Below are 13,404 nucleotides of genomic sequence, written 5' to 3'. Positions count from 1 at the left end.
CAATTTGACAGTAAATTTCATATATTAAAAAAATAAATTAATTAATTAAAAAAAAAATAAGCAAAAGATTTGAACCAGATACTTTACCAAAGACAACATAAATGTAGCAAATAGCAGATGAAAAGATGTTCAATGTTACACAATTTTGGTGAAATGCAAATTAAAATAATAAAACATTATAAAAAAAATAAAATAAAATAAATTGTGTCTCCTTTTTCAATTTCCTGATCTGTTTGTGGGATTTATCAACCTAACAACTATTCTCTCAAATATTACCAACTACCTATTTTTTTTTTATTACAACTAATGATTTTCTTGGTCCATATATCTGTTTAATTCTTTGAAGCATTACCTACTGATCTAGTCTAGAATCAGACTGCTAATTTAGGTTTATATTCGGCTTGAACATTTACCAGGCCAAGCTACTTAGCTTACTAAGTCTGTTTCCTCTTCTCTAAGTGAGGAATAATACAAGATTGCACATCATAGGGCTTTTCAGAATTTTTTGGTAAAGGTTAAGTAGAAATAATCCTGTGAAGCAGTCAGAATAATACTTAGCACACAGTGTAACTCAGTATATGTAATTTATTTATCACTCTCTTTTTTTAAAGTTTATTTATTTATTTTTTGAGAGAGAGAGAGAGAGAGAGCAAGCAGGGAAGAGGCAGAGAGAGAGGGAGACACAGAGGGAGAGAGAGAATCCCAAGCAGTCTCTGCGCTACAGCACAGAGCCTGATGCAGGGCTCAATCCCATGAACTGTGAGATCGTGACCTGAGCCAAAATCAAGAGTCAGACGCTTTAACCGAATGAGCCACCCAGGCGCTCCAGCTATTTACCACTCTTACAAACTTCCTTCTGTAATCTGGAAAATATAGAAAAATGGAAAAGAGAAATACACAGCAATTAACATCTGGCTAAGTTTTTTCCATCTCTTTCCTATGCTTAGTATTTCTGCTGTTGAGGTCATATCACATACTCACTTCTCTGCTTTTTAAAACTTCTCTCTTTCTCTGTTCTGCTTTTTAAAACTTAATATTATGGGGTGCCTGGGTGGCTCAGGCAGTTGAGCATCCGACTCTTGATTTTGGTTCAGGTCATGATCCCAGGGTTGTGGGATTGAGCCCTGCATTAGGCTCTTGTGCTGAGCATGGAGCCTGCTTGGGATTCTCTCTCTCTCTGCTTGTCCCCCACTCACTCTCTCCAAATAAATAAATAAAACTTAATTTTACAATAAGCATATTATAAAACCTTTGTAAATAATTTTAATGGTCACATAATAGTCCATCATATATATATATATCTTAATTAACTTACTATTCCTCTATCATTAGACATTATATCTTTTTTTTTTAAATTTATTTTTCTAATGTTTATTTTTTGAGACAGAGAGAGACAGAGTGTGAGCTGGGGAGGGTAGAGAAAGAGGGAGGCACAGAATCAAAGCAGGTTCCAGGCTCTAAGCTGTCAGCACAGAGCCCGACATGGGGCTCAAACTCATGAGCATTGAGATCATGACCTGAGCTGAAGTCGGATGCTTAATCGACTGAGCCACCCAGGTGTCCCTCTCTTCTTTATAATGTAGGCTTCATGTCCAATGTGGGGCTTGAACTCAGGACCCTGAGATCAAGAGTAGCATTCTCTACTGAGTCAGCCAGGTGCCCCTATTGTTAGACAATATGATATTTCTAATTTTTTCCACTAAAATTCACATTTACTCCCTTGGCAAATCTGGATTAAATTCAACTGCCTGCTTACTTCATTCATGTAATCATACAAATAAAAATGGCTTGACAAAAATATACAGTCATGCTAACTATTCTCACTTTAAACTTATGACCATTAATCTCAAGTGGGCCCTTAGTATTTCTTGGTAAGCCTGTTACAAATTCCCAGGCCTCCTCACCTTCTTCTAGGCAATTATTTCACACCTTTCCTCTGCTCATAAGATCAAGGCCTTCTTCCCCAATTCCTTCTCAGTTAAAGGCTTCACTTCCTATCTCACTGAGCAAATAGAATCACACAGAAGAGGGGCACCTGGGTGGCTCAGTTGGTTAAACAGCCAACTTTGGCTCAGGTCATGATCATGCAGTCTGTGGGTTTAAGCCCCATGTCGAGCTCTGTGTTGACAGCTCGGAGCCTGGAGCTGGCTTCAGATTCTGTTTCTCCCTCTCTCTGCCCCTCCCCTACTCTCTCTCTCTCTCAAAAATAAACACTAAGAAGCACACAGAAGAGAACTTCCAGCTGCCCCAAGATCTGTATTTCCCTTCACTACCTGCATCTGTGCCCAGCTACTCTTTTCTTTTGCTACTGCAGATAAACTGTCCCACCCTCTAGTAAAACCATCTCCTCCCTCTGTGCACCAGACTACACACTCTCTTACCTACTAAAGATACTGCTCCAACAATCTGTCCCCTCTCCCTCTTGCATCATCAACCTAACCTTCTCTGATAGCTTCCATTCAGTACATACACATGTAATGCTACCCATCTTATAAAAAATCCTCCCGGGGAGCCTGGGTGGCTCAGTCAGTTAAGTCTCTGACTCTTGATTTTGGCTCAGGCCATGATCTCAGTTTGTGGAATCCAGTCCCACGATGGACTCTGTGCTGACAGCATGAAGCCTGCTTGGGATTATCTCTCTCTCCTTCTCTCTGCCCTTCCCCTGCTCTTCCTCTCTCTCTCAAAATAAAAAAACAAAAAATCCTCCCTCAACTCTACCTCCTCCTCCATCATCACCTCATTTCTCTGTTACTCATGAAAGCAAAACAATCAGAAAGTTATCTAAACTCTGTCTTCCCATTTTCTCATAAACCCACCTATTTCAATTAGCCTTTTGCCCCCACCACTCCTCTGAAACTGCTTTCCCCAATCACCACATTGTGAAGTCCAGTAATTAATTTGCAGTTGAGCTCTCCACTTCTTTTTGAAACATCTCTTAATTTAGCCTCCGTTTAGTGCCTTTGTTCACTTTCTGCCTCAATGACTGGTCCTCAGTTTCTCCTACTGGTTCTTTCTCATCTTTCCAGCCTCTAAATACTGGGCTGTCTCAGCTCTTACATCTCTAAACTGCTTTTTGTCTCCATCTACACTCAAATTTCATGGCTTTAAATGGCCTTCTACATGCTGAACATTAAACCCCAAACATATAGCTGTAGCGGGCACCTCTCCCCGAAACTCCACAATTCTACAACCAACAGCCCAAAGCTGCTCCTCTCATAAGTTACCCCATCTCAGTAAATGGTACTTCCATTTTTCTAGTTACTCAGATCCAAAAACCTTGTAATCATCCTAGATTCTTCTTTCTCTAACCCTGTAAATCCCAGCCAATCCATCAACAATCCTGTTGGCTCTACTTTTAACATCTATTCAGAACCTGGGGTGCCTAGGTGGGTCAGTTGTTGAGTGTCCGACTTCGGCTCAGGTCATGATTCATAGCCCTTGAATTTGAGCTCCGCATTGGGCTCACTGCTGTTAGCATGGACCCTGCGTCAGATCCTCTGTCCCCGCCTCTCTCTGACCCTCCCCCGCTTGCACTCTCTCTTTCAAAAATAAATAAAAAATATTAAAAGGCAAAAACATCTATTCAGAACCTAACTTTTTATGAATACCTCTACTGTTATCACCCCAGGCAAGGCAAGCTACCTGGTACTACTGTATTACCCTCTCAATGAGTCTCCTGCTTCTTCCCTTGCCCCTCACACTATTCAACACAATAGTGATACTTTTTTTTTTCCTTTTTTTTTTTATTTTTTAATATATGAAATTTACTGTCAAATTGGTTTCCATACAACACCCAGTGCTCATCCCAAAAGGTGCCCTCCTCAATACCCATCACCCACCCTGCCCTCCCTCCCACCCCCCATCAACCCTCAGTTTGTTCTGTTTTTAACAGTCTCTAATGCTTTGGCTCTCTCCCACTCTAACCTCTTTTTTTTTTTTTTTTTTTTCCTTCCCCTCCCCCATGGGTTTCTGTTATGTTTCTCAGGATCCACATAAGAGTGAAACCATATGGTATCTGTCTTTCTCTGTATGGCTTATTTCACTTAGCATCACACTCTCCAGTTCCATCCATGTTGCTACAAAAGGCCATATTTCATTTTTTCTCATTGCCACGTAGTATTCCATTGTGTATATAAACCACAATTTCTTTATCCATTCATCAGTTGATGGACATTTAGGCTCTTTCCATAATTTGGCTATTGTTGAGAGTGCCGCTATAAACATTGGGGTACAGGTGCCCCTATGCATCAGTACTCCTGTATCCCTTGGATAAATTCCTAGCAGTGCTATTGCTGGGTCATAGGGTAGGTCTATTTTTAATTTTCTGAGGAACCTCCACACTGCTTTCCAGAGCGGCTGCACCAATTTGCATTCCCACCAACAGTGCAAGAGGGTTCCTGTTTCTCCACATCCTCTCCAGCATCTATAGTCTCCTGATTTCTTCATTTTGGCCACTCTGACTGGCGTGAGGTGGTATCTGAGTGTGGTTTTGATTTGTATTTCCCTGATAAGGAGCGACGTTGAACATCTTTTCATGTGCCTGTTGGCCATCCGGATGTCTTCTTTAGAGAAGTGTCTATTCATGTTTTCTGCCCATTTCTTCACTGGGTTATTTGTTTTTCTGGTGTGGAGTTTGATGAGCTCTTTATAGATTTTGGATACTAGCCCTTTGTCCGATGTGTCATTTGCAAATATCTTTTCCCATTCCGTTGGTTGCCTTTTAGTTTTGTTGGTTGTTTCCTTTGCTGTGCAGAAGCTTTTTATCTTCATAAGGTCCCAGTAATTCACTTTTGCTTTTAATTCCCTTGCCTTTGGGGATGTGCCGAGTAAGAGATTGCTACGGCTGAGGTCAGAGAGGTCTTTTCCTGCTTTCTCCTCTAAGGTTTTGATGGTTTCCTGTCTCACATTCAGGTCCTTTATCCATTTTGAGTTTATTTTTGTGAATGGTGTGAGAAAGTGGTCTAGTTTCAACCTTCTGCATGTTGCTGTCCAGTTCTCCCAGCACCATTACAATAGTGATACTTTTATTTTTTTTTTTAATTTTTTTTTTAACGTTTATTTATTTTTGAGACAGAGAGAGACAGAGCATGAACGGGGGAGGGGCAGAGAGAGAGGGAGACACAGAATCGGAAGCAGGCTCCAGGCTCTGAGCCATCAGCCCAGAGCCCGACGCAGGGCTCGAACTCGCGGACCGCGAGATCGTGACCTGAGCCGAAGTCGGACGCTTAACTGACTGAGCCACCCAGGCGCCCCAATAGTGATACTTTTAAAATGTCAGACTGTGCCATTCCTGTGTTCACACTGAATCTAAATCTTTATTATGACCTACAAGACTCCAGATTAGTGCTTCTCCAACTTAAATGTGCATCTGAATTACCTAAGGATATTCTTAAAAAACGGATCTTCTGATTCAATAGTTCTGGGATGGGTCTTTATCTTGGATTTCTTTTTTTTTTTTTTTTTTTTTTTGATTTCTGATAAATTCCTAAATCATGATTCTAATTTGCTGGTCTGAAGGCCACAGTGTAAGGAGCAAGACTCTAGAATAACCTGCACCACTTCTCATCTGACATCTTTCCCTAGCTTACTCTACTCCAACCATATTGGCATTTTCCCACCTCCGAGCCTTGGCACTGGCTTTTCTCTCTGCTTAGAAGGCCTATGAGAACTATCTGCATAGTTTACTTCTTCACTTTTAAGGCCTCTGCTCAAATGTCACTGATCAGCAAGCCTTCACTGATCATCCAACATAAAATGCAGTTCCTACCCTGCCACACCATATTTTGTTTATCCTGTTTACTTTTCTCCCTGGCACTTACAGCCATTTGACATAGTCCTTATTTATTTATTCCTTGTTGAGAACTTTGAGAGAAAGAACTTTGTCAACTTGTCTGTTTTGTTTACTGTTGTGTCCCCAGGACCCAGAACAGTGTCTGACAGTGTATCGTCAGTAAATACTTATTGAACAAAGTAAATGATTTGATCTTATAGAACTTATAGTTAGGGTTCTAAACACCAAAAGCAATGCAATTATTATAAAAAGAACTCTTAAAGTGAGTAATTATTCATTTAAAAAATGATGCATTATAATAACTGAAGAACAATTTACTACACTGTGCAGCCTGTGCAATTGGTGACGCATATATCAACACTATATGGAGAGAATAGTCTATCTCCACCATAGTGGATTCTGTTGACTTGCCAGCTACTGGTTGACCTCCACACTCTGCGTTCTTTGCTTACCAAATGGTGATATGTCTGGGTTTAGGGAGGCTCCTAGATAATAATCTTTATCAATTTAGACAATCTGGGTAAATCTGTAGCCCTTATCAGTAATTAGTTCAGGGAAATAGGCAAAATCAATTCTGGCTAGGTCTGTTGGGAGGCTTCTGGTAAAGTTTAAAAAAAAGAAAGAAGTATAAGATAAAAAAAAATCACCTTTACTACTTCTGTACATAAGAGCAAGGAGCTGGCATCTAGCAACCATCATGGCCAAGAGGAGACAAGCTGGAGTTAAATTATCAAGCTGCTGCATTAACCAACCCTTCTTGTTATAGACGATAGTAAATGAAGTAGGCTATTATCCCTATCTTAACAGATGAGGAAACAGGTACAGACAGAATAAGTAACTTGTCTAAGGTGAGAGCGGTAGAGCCAGGATTCAAATTCAGATAGCTTGGCTCCAGAATCTTAATCTCTACTCTATGTACCTCTCTAAAACAACCTGAAAGACCACTTCCAAGAAGCATAGTGACATTACAAGGTCTTAGTGATAATGTATAAATTGCCTTGTTCATCTGTAGGTTTCAACGGATAACTGTATTGTGCATATACTGTTCAGTGTTGTAGGTGTACATATTTTTTTTCCTATTATTGCACACCCTTGGAAACAAGAGATCTAGACTCTAAAAAAGTACTACCTGAAACAGGTCAGGTCAAGTCCCATACATTCTGAGAAAGCTACCTTTTCCTGTAACTTTTAAATCCATCAGAACTTAGTTTTGGCACGTGGTAAGAGGTAAAGATCTAAAATAAGTTTTTCTCCAAAGAGTAGCTGCATACACCAAGACTGTTTTTTGAATGATTGAGAAAAGGAGGTCAATGTGGATACTCTTCATGTAATACATCCCAAGCAATGCTAGGAAGAAAACCATGAATAGGAAAGATGGGTTCCTGGCCCTCATGGAGCTTAGTAGTGTAGTGCAAAAGGCCGATAATATAATTACATGGGGGATGGCTGTTTTGAAGGGCCAGGCACAGTAGCCGCTATGAAGTCTTACCTCTAAGCTGTGATGGAAGATGTCGGATGGGCAGTACCTCTTGCACTACATACTGATTCACTCCTCCACTTTTCAACAACTCCTCTGGGGCTAAAGGCAGATGGAACTCATACAGCTGGGGACACATCTTTCTCCCACTGGCTCACAGGTCTGGAAACCAAACAGCAAACAGGTCAAGATCTATATCTAAGGACTGTCTTTTTAATCTGGTTCTATTATTCCTCCACCTTCAGATATATGACGCTTATATCAAACTTATACCACGGCGGTAACGTTATCTTAAGAGGATGTGAGGCAACCCTGGACTAGAATCTAAATCTAGTTGTGACTCTGCTATTTGGTTATGTCACTTACCCCCCTGAACCTCATCTGCACAACAGAGTTACTAATCTGATTATTTTGCAAAGTTGCTCTGAGGATCAAATGAGTCAAAAGACATGAGAATGTTTAAAGAAATACAAAGTGGCAGGGCACCTGGGTGGCTCAGTCGGTTGAGCGTCCGACTTCGGCTCAGGTCATGATCTGGTGGTTTGTGGGTTCGAGCCCCGCATCGGGCTCTGTGCTGACAGCTCAGAGCCTGGAGCCTGCATCAGACTCTATGTCTCCCTCTCACTCTCTGCGCCCCCCCCCCCCCCCCGCGTCACATTCTGTCTCTCTCTCCTTCAAAAATAAACATTAAAAAAAATTAAAAAAAAAATACAAAGTGGCATATCAATGCATTAAGTTAGCATTTCCATTTTAACGGACATTTCCATTTTTATGCACTGAGAGAAGGCCTCACTCAAGGCTAGGGCAGTGGGCCAGCATGGACTAGTGCGTGTCCTGGCTCCAGAATGGGAGAGTATTAACATTTAACATCTGTTTACTCTGTGTCACGTTCTTATTAGGCTATTTGAATATATCATATCTGATCTAGTTCTTCGAATGCCAATCTCATGGAATGCATGATAACACATCCCTATTTACAGATGAGGAAACTGAAGCTAAAAAAAAAAAAGGTTAAGAGATTTGCCCATATTCCGCACGGGTCTGTTAAAACTTACTGTTTCTACATCTTACCGCCAGAATTACGCACTGAAACTCCCTGCCTCTCGTACGTAGCCTAATATCGCGTCATACTGCCCCATCCCCAATCTTCCCAGTCTTGTATTCCCCGCTGCCCATTAACACCACACCTCAGAAAAGAACTTCACCCGCCGCTCCTCCGACTCAGGACGTGGGGCCGAAATGAAGGAAAAAACACGGACTGCACAATACGCACCAATCAGCACCGCAGCACTCAAGCGGGCAGAGAAACCGGCCAATCCCCGGCAGGCGGAGGCAAAAACCCGCCTCTGAGCCAGGCGCCGCGCGGGCAAAGCCACAAAGGTGGAGTTCAAATCTCAACCGCCGTTAGGAGGCCAATCGCGTCACTCTCTGCAGAGACCCGCCAATCACATCTCAGGAGCCTGGAAGCCAGACGCGCCGCCAGGGGCGGGGCAGGGCCTAGATCCCCTGCCCGCCTCCCCTCGTCTCGCGGCTGCCTCATTCTGCCGCCCTTTCTAGCTAGGCGGTGATAGCGTCCTTGGGCTAGTGACCCACTCAGTCACCGCCCCGCCCCCCCCCCCCCCCCCCCCCCCCCGGGGCAGGAGGCAAGTCCAAGCCGGGAGTTAAAAGGTTTAGGCTCTAATCCATGTTCCACCATCTCCTCTATGTGACGTCCAGCAGGTCACTTCACTCTCTGCGCCTCAGATTTCCTCCCCAGTAGAAAAGGGATAATAAAAACAGCTACAACACAATACTGCTGTGAGGCACAGAAAAAGAGGTTTTGGGTTCCAGAGTTTGCACCTTCATCTCCCTCACAGTTGAGGGACGCCCCCAGGAAAGGGTGAGTTTCCTCGAAATTCAGCTTTGGGGCGTCCTGGGCAACGACGAAATGAATCCCTCTGCTCTTCGGACTCTCCAAGACTTCGGCGGGCGAACCGGAAGCACCTGGGCGGGGTGGGAAGGGAGGGAGGGGTTTCAAGGCCTCTGTACACCGGAACTTGGAGGGTGGGGTTTGTGGCTGGGGAAGGAGGAGCCAAGACGGGTCTGGCTGCGGGAGGTACCTCGATGAGACCCAAGATGGCTCCTTCCGTCTAGTGTCCTGTGAGGCTGGCGCGGAAAGTCCCTGTCGGCTCCTCGAAGGTCACGTGTGACCCTACTCTTATGCTTGTGTGGTTGCTGTTGTAGGGAAGAGACGAGAGCAATGGCAGGGAGCCTCTCTTTGGGGGCAGGCAGGGTCCTATGGGGCCGGGCGCCCCTATCCTGCAGAAGCTTCTCTCTGGGTAAGTGGCTGATGTAGAAATTGCCCTGAGAACTGCTTGTCAGTAAGCGGCTCAGACTCATTCCCTTTCTTCCCCGTCCCTAGGTATTCCTGGAATGTTCCACGTAAGGCTCACCCTCCCGCCTCCCAAAGTGGTTGATCGTTGGAACGAGAAGAGGGCTATGTTCGGGGTGTATGACAACATCGGGATCCTGGGTAAGATTCGATTCCGTGGTACAGAATTTCAGAGTAATTTTTTACGTAAGATTATTTTTTTTCCCCCCCCACCAGTGTACGAATGGTACCATGCTCAGTAATAAGAGCCGACACTTAACGTGCGTATTCTGGTTGTTTTTGACGCTGTTCTGAGTGCACTACATGTATTAATCCTTACAGTAAGGGTTGTTTTTTGTTTTTTCAGTTTACAGGTAAGGAAACTGAAGCACAGAGGGGTTAAGTGATTTTTTCCAATGCTAGTAAATGGCAGTGCCAGGATTTGAACCACAAGCAGTCTGGCTCCAGAGTCTGTGCTCTTGATCGTGTAGGTGCTGTTTGTCTGTAGGCGCAGCTCAGGAAAATGCAACCGCATGCTGAAGGCTTAGCTGGTGGAGGCTGTGTTCGTTGCCTCTTGTCTGGGAACTAACGTGTTCTCTCACATTACACAGGAGACTTTGAAATGCACCCCAAAGAATTGATCAGGGGCCCCAGATGGCTTAGAGGCTGGAAGGGGAATGAATTGCAACGTTGTATCCGAAAGAAGAAAATGGTTGGAAATCGAATGTTCCTTGATGACCTGCACAACCTTAACAAACGCATCAGCTACCTCTACAAACACTTTAACAGACATGGAAAGTACCGGTAGAAGAGAAAGCTGGGAACTGTGGAAGAGACACATCTGTCACGGGGGGGGGGGGGGGGGGGGGGGGGGAGGGGGGGGGGACAGTACTTTTCCCTTTGGGATTTGTATGCTCTCTAATAAAATGGGGCTTCTTTGGAATCTGTTATCTGCTCTTTATTTTACTCTTACACTTTATTTTACTCTAGATGCTACTTTTATTCATTCAAGTAGACTATGAACTCTGGCTCATCCATCCATAAGTCTTAGGTTTGGACTTCACCACTTGCCCATTGCAGACTAGCTATATTTTTAGCCTTTAAAAAAGAAAAGGGGGTGGGGGCACCTGGGTGGCTCAGCCAGTTAAGTGTCTGACTTCAGCTCAGGTCATTGATCTTGCGGTTCGTGGGTTCCAGCCCTGCATCCAGCTCTGTGCTGACAGCTTGGAGCCTGGAACCTGCTTCGGATTCTGTGTCTCCCTTTCTCTCTGCCCCTCCTCTACTCATGCTCTGTCTCTCTCTGTCTCTCTCTCTCTCTCTCAAAAATAAACAAACATTAAAAAAAAAAAAAAAAAAAGAAACGGGGCACCTGGGTGGCTCAATTGGTTGAGCCTTGGATTCTTGATTTCTGCTCAGGTCCTGATCTCACAGTTCATGAGATTGAGCCCCTAATGGGGCTCTGCACTGTCGTCGTGGAGCCTGCTAGAGATTCTCTTGGCCACTCCCCTGCTCTCAAAATAAATAAACTTTAAAAAAAAAAAGAAAAAGGAAATTGATGGCACTTTTTGACATTTAGCTTTTCATGTATTGAAAGTGGTAATTTCTTATTGCTTCATAATGCTGTTATCTTAAATGTATGTTTGAGAACATTTTCACACTGGAATGAAATGTAACAAATAGAATTATTCTTGTTCATTATTTTCATCAAAAATATTGGGTACTTTTTCTAAGTTGAGAAATGCAAGAAAAAATGTAATAGATAACATGATTTCCTAGTTAGGGGATAAAGATATATTCTCACATGTACACTTTAATATGAGGCATTAAGTACCATATGAATGGTTTGCATACTAAGCCTGACTGATCATCAGAATCACCTTGGTAGTTTCACGATTTCAAAAGCCGGGTCCCTGCCCCCAAAGATTTGTGATCTGTAGAGCTGAGCTGAGTCTTGCACATCTACTTTTTAAAAAAATACATTAAAAAAAATACAATGGAAATTTTTTAAATTACTGAAGGGTAATCAGGTAAAGAGTTTTCTCACGGCCTGTTTTTTTTTTGTGTTTTGCAGAAGCAACCACTATTTTTTTTTTTTTTTTTTTAGTCCTTTGGACATAAACTGTACATGTATAATCATGTATTAACTGTATATCTCCTTTTGAAAAGAGAATTCTATTTATTTTTAGTTTTTATTTTTAATGAAAAGAGGAGTCTATATACACTGTTCTATACCTTGCTTATTCACTTAATACAACCTGGGTTGTTTTATATCCTCACATTCTATACCATAATGATTTAACTAGTTCCATTTTGATAGATATTTAGATTGTTTCCAGCCTTTTACTTTTTCAAAGCATGACTCCTAATTTTAGACAATTCTGATTGTAAAATCCCTCAGGTGATTTTCATTAACCATGTTTAGAAACCACTGGTGATAAATGATCTAAATAAGAGATTGTATTTGGTCTAATCAGGAGAGGCTTCCTAGAAGAGGCTGGATTTCAGCAAAGAAATAAGTGGTAGAACATTTCAAGTGGGGAAGAGAAGAGTGATCAGTGGTGCATATGACCCAGCAAATCCACTCCTAAGTATATACCCACCAGAAATGAAAACATGTTCATACAAAAAGTGGTACATAAATGTTCATAGCATTGTTATTCATAATAGTGAAAAAGAAGAAACAAAGCAAATGTCTATCAACTGATACAGAAAATGTGGTATATTCATGCAATGGAATATTATTCAGCCATAAAAAAGAATGAGGTACTGATACATCTAACAACATGAATAAACCGTGAAAACACTTTAATAAACCAAAGAAGGCAGTCATAAAAGGCTTGTATTGTATTCGTATGAAATGTCCAGAATAGGCAAACCTACAGAGACAGAAAGTAGATTAGTTATTGCCAGGGAATGGGATAAGGGATAGGGAATGAGAGATGACTGTTAACAGATACAAGGCTCTTTTAGGGATGGTAAAAATGTTCTGGAATTAGCAGTGATGGTTGCACGACCTTGTGAATACACTAAAAAACAATTGTATACTATATAAACATATGGTATATGAATTATATCTCAATTTTTAAAATGGTGTAGGAGACGATTTATTTCTAAATTAAGCTTTATTTTTAGAAAATCAAAGTAATGCATGCATGTAGTTAATCAAAAAGAAGGGAAAGTCGTGTGACAAAAAGTCCCCTGCTTCACCTGTCTACCCTCCAAACTAGCTTCCTAGAATGAAAGGCTCTCACTTCTTTGAAATATTTTGGTATTTATTATCATAATTTGAAACAATATGCCCTACTGCTCTTTATGATTTATCAGCTTTAGACTTTATTAGCTTCCTGTTATGAAAGATGAAGATTTAGCCCAATGATTTAAAATAAAAAACCTGTTAAGCTAGGAACAGGAGGAAATTTCTTTAACTTGGTAAAGATTACATAGTAGAGATCAACCACAAATATTTAATAGACATGCATTCCCTTTAAGATCTGTAATAAGACATAATAAGCTAAATAAGTCAGAAAAAGACAAATATATGATTTTTTTTTTTACAAATATATGATTTAATTTGTATGTGGAATTTAAGAAACAACAGATGAACATAGGGACAGGGAAGGAAAAATAAGGTAAAAACAGAGAGGGAGGCAAAACATAAGAGACTGTTAAATACAGAGAACAAACTGAGGATTGCTGAAGGGGAGACAGGTGGGAGGATGGGCTAAATGTGTAATGGGCATTAAGGAGGGCACTTGTTGGGATGAGCACTGGGTGTTATATGTAAGT

At 41.7% G+C, this 13,404-nt stretch overlaps 2 protein-coding genes across 5 annotated transcripts in view; one reads left to right on the top strand and one right to left on the bottom strand.

Annotated features, from left to right (window-relative positions):
• Positions 1–13,404, bottom strand: part of NCAPD2 (non-SMC condensin I complex subunit D2) — a 45,958-nt gene that overhangs the window by 23,609 nt on the left and 8,945 nt on the right. The window contains exons 3-4 of one of the 4 annotated variants that reach the window (XM_042945605.1): positions 9,108–9,251; positions 7,281–7,430 (exon numbers count right to left, since the gene is read on the bottom strand). In XM_042945605.1, the coding sequence (XP_042801539.1) occupies positions 7,281–7,407 (127 nt within the window). In that variant the 5' untranslated portion in view covers positions 7,408–7,430; positions 9,108–9,251. Of the gene's footprint in view, positions 1–7,280; positions 7,431–8,339; positions 8,422–8,455; positions 8,829–9,107; positions 9,252–13,404 lie in introns of those variants that run through there. The other 3 variants (XM_042945604.1, XM_042945607.1, XM_042945608.1) reach the window with 3 other exon arrangements.
• Positions 9,062–10,483, top strand: MRPL51 (mitochondrial ribosomal protein L51). The gene is made up of 4 exons (XM_042945613.1): positions 9,062–9,147; positions 9,492–9,586; positions 9,670–9,780; positions 10,230–10,483. The coding sequence occupies exons 2-4, from the start codon at positions 9,508–9,510 to the stop codon at positions 10,424–10,426; spliced, it is 387 nt and encodes a 128-aa protein (XP_042801547.1). The 5' UTR covers positions 9,062–9,147; positions 9,492–9,507; the 3' UTR covers positions 10,427–10,483.

This window comes from Panthera leo, chromosome B4 (genome assembly GCF_018350215.1).
Source record: "Panthera leo isolate Ple1 chromosome B4, P.leo_Ple1_pat1.1, whole genome shotgun sequence".
Taxonomy (NCBI): Eukaryota; Metazoa; Chordata; class Mammalia; order Carnivora; family Felidae; genus Panthera; species Panthera leo.
Note: the sequence above shows the minus strand (reverse complement) of the source record. Positions and strands in the feature narration are given on the sequence as shown.

Excerpts from the sequence above, each read along its gene's own strand:
- MRPL51 (XM_042945613.1), top strand. The coding sequence starts at position 9,508 with ATGGCAGGGAGCCTCTCTTTGGGGGCAGGCAGGGTCCTATGGGGCCGG. Across the intron at positions 9,587-9,669 it reads CTGCAGAAGCTTCTCTCTGG|GTATTCCTGGAATGTTCCAC; the intron begins GTAAGTGGCTGA and ends CCCCGTCCCTAG. Across the intron at positions 9,781-10,229 it reads TGACAACATCGGGATCCTGG|GAGACTTTGAAATGCACCCC; the intron begins GTAAGATTCGAT and ends CACATTACACAG.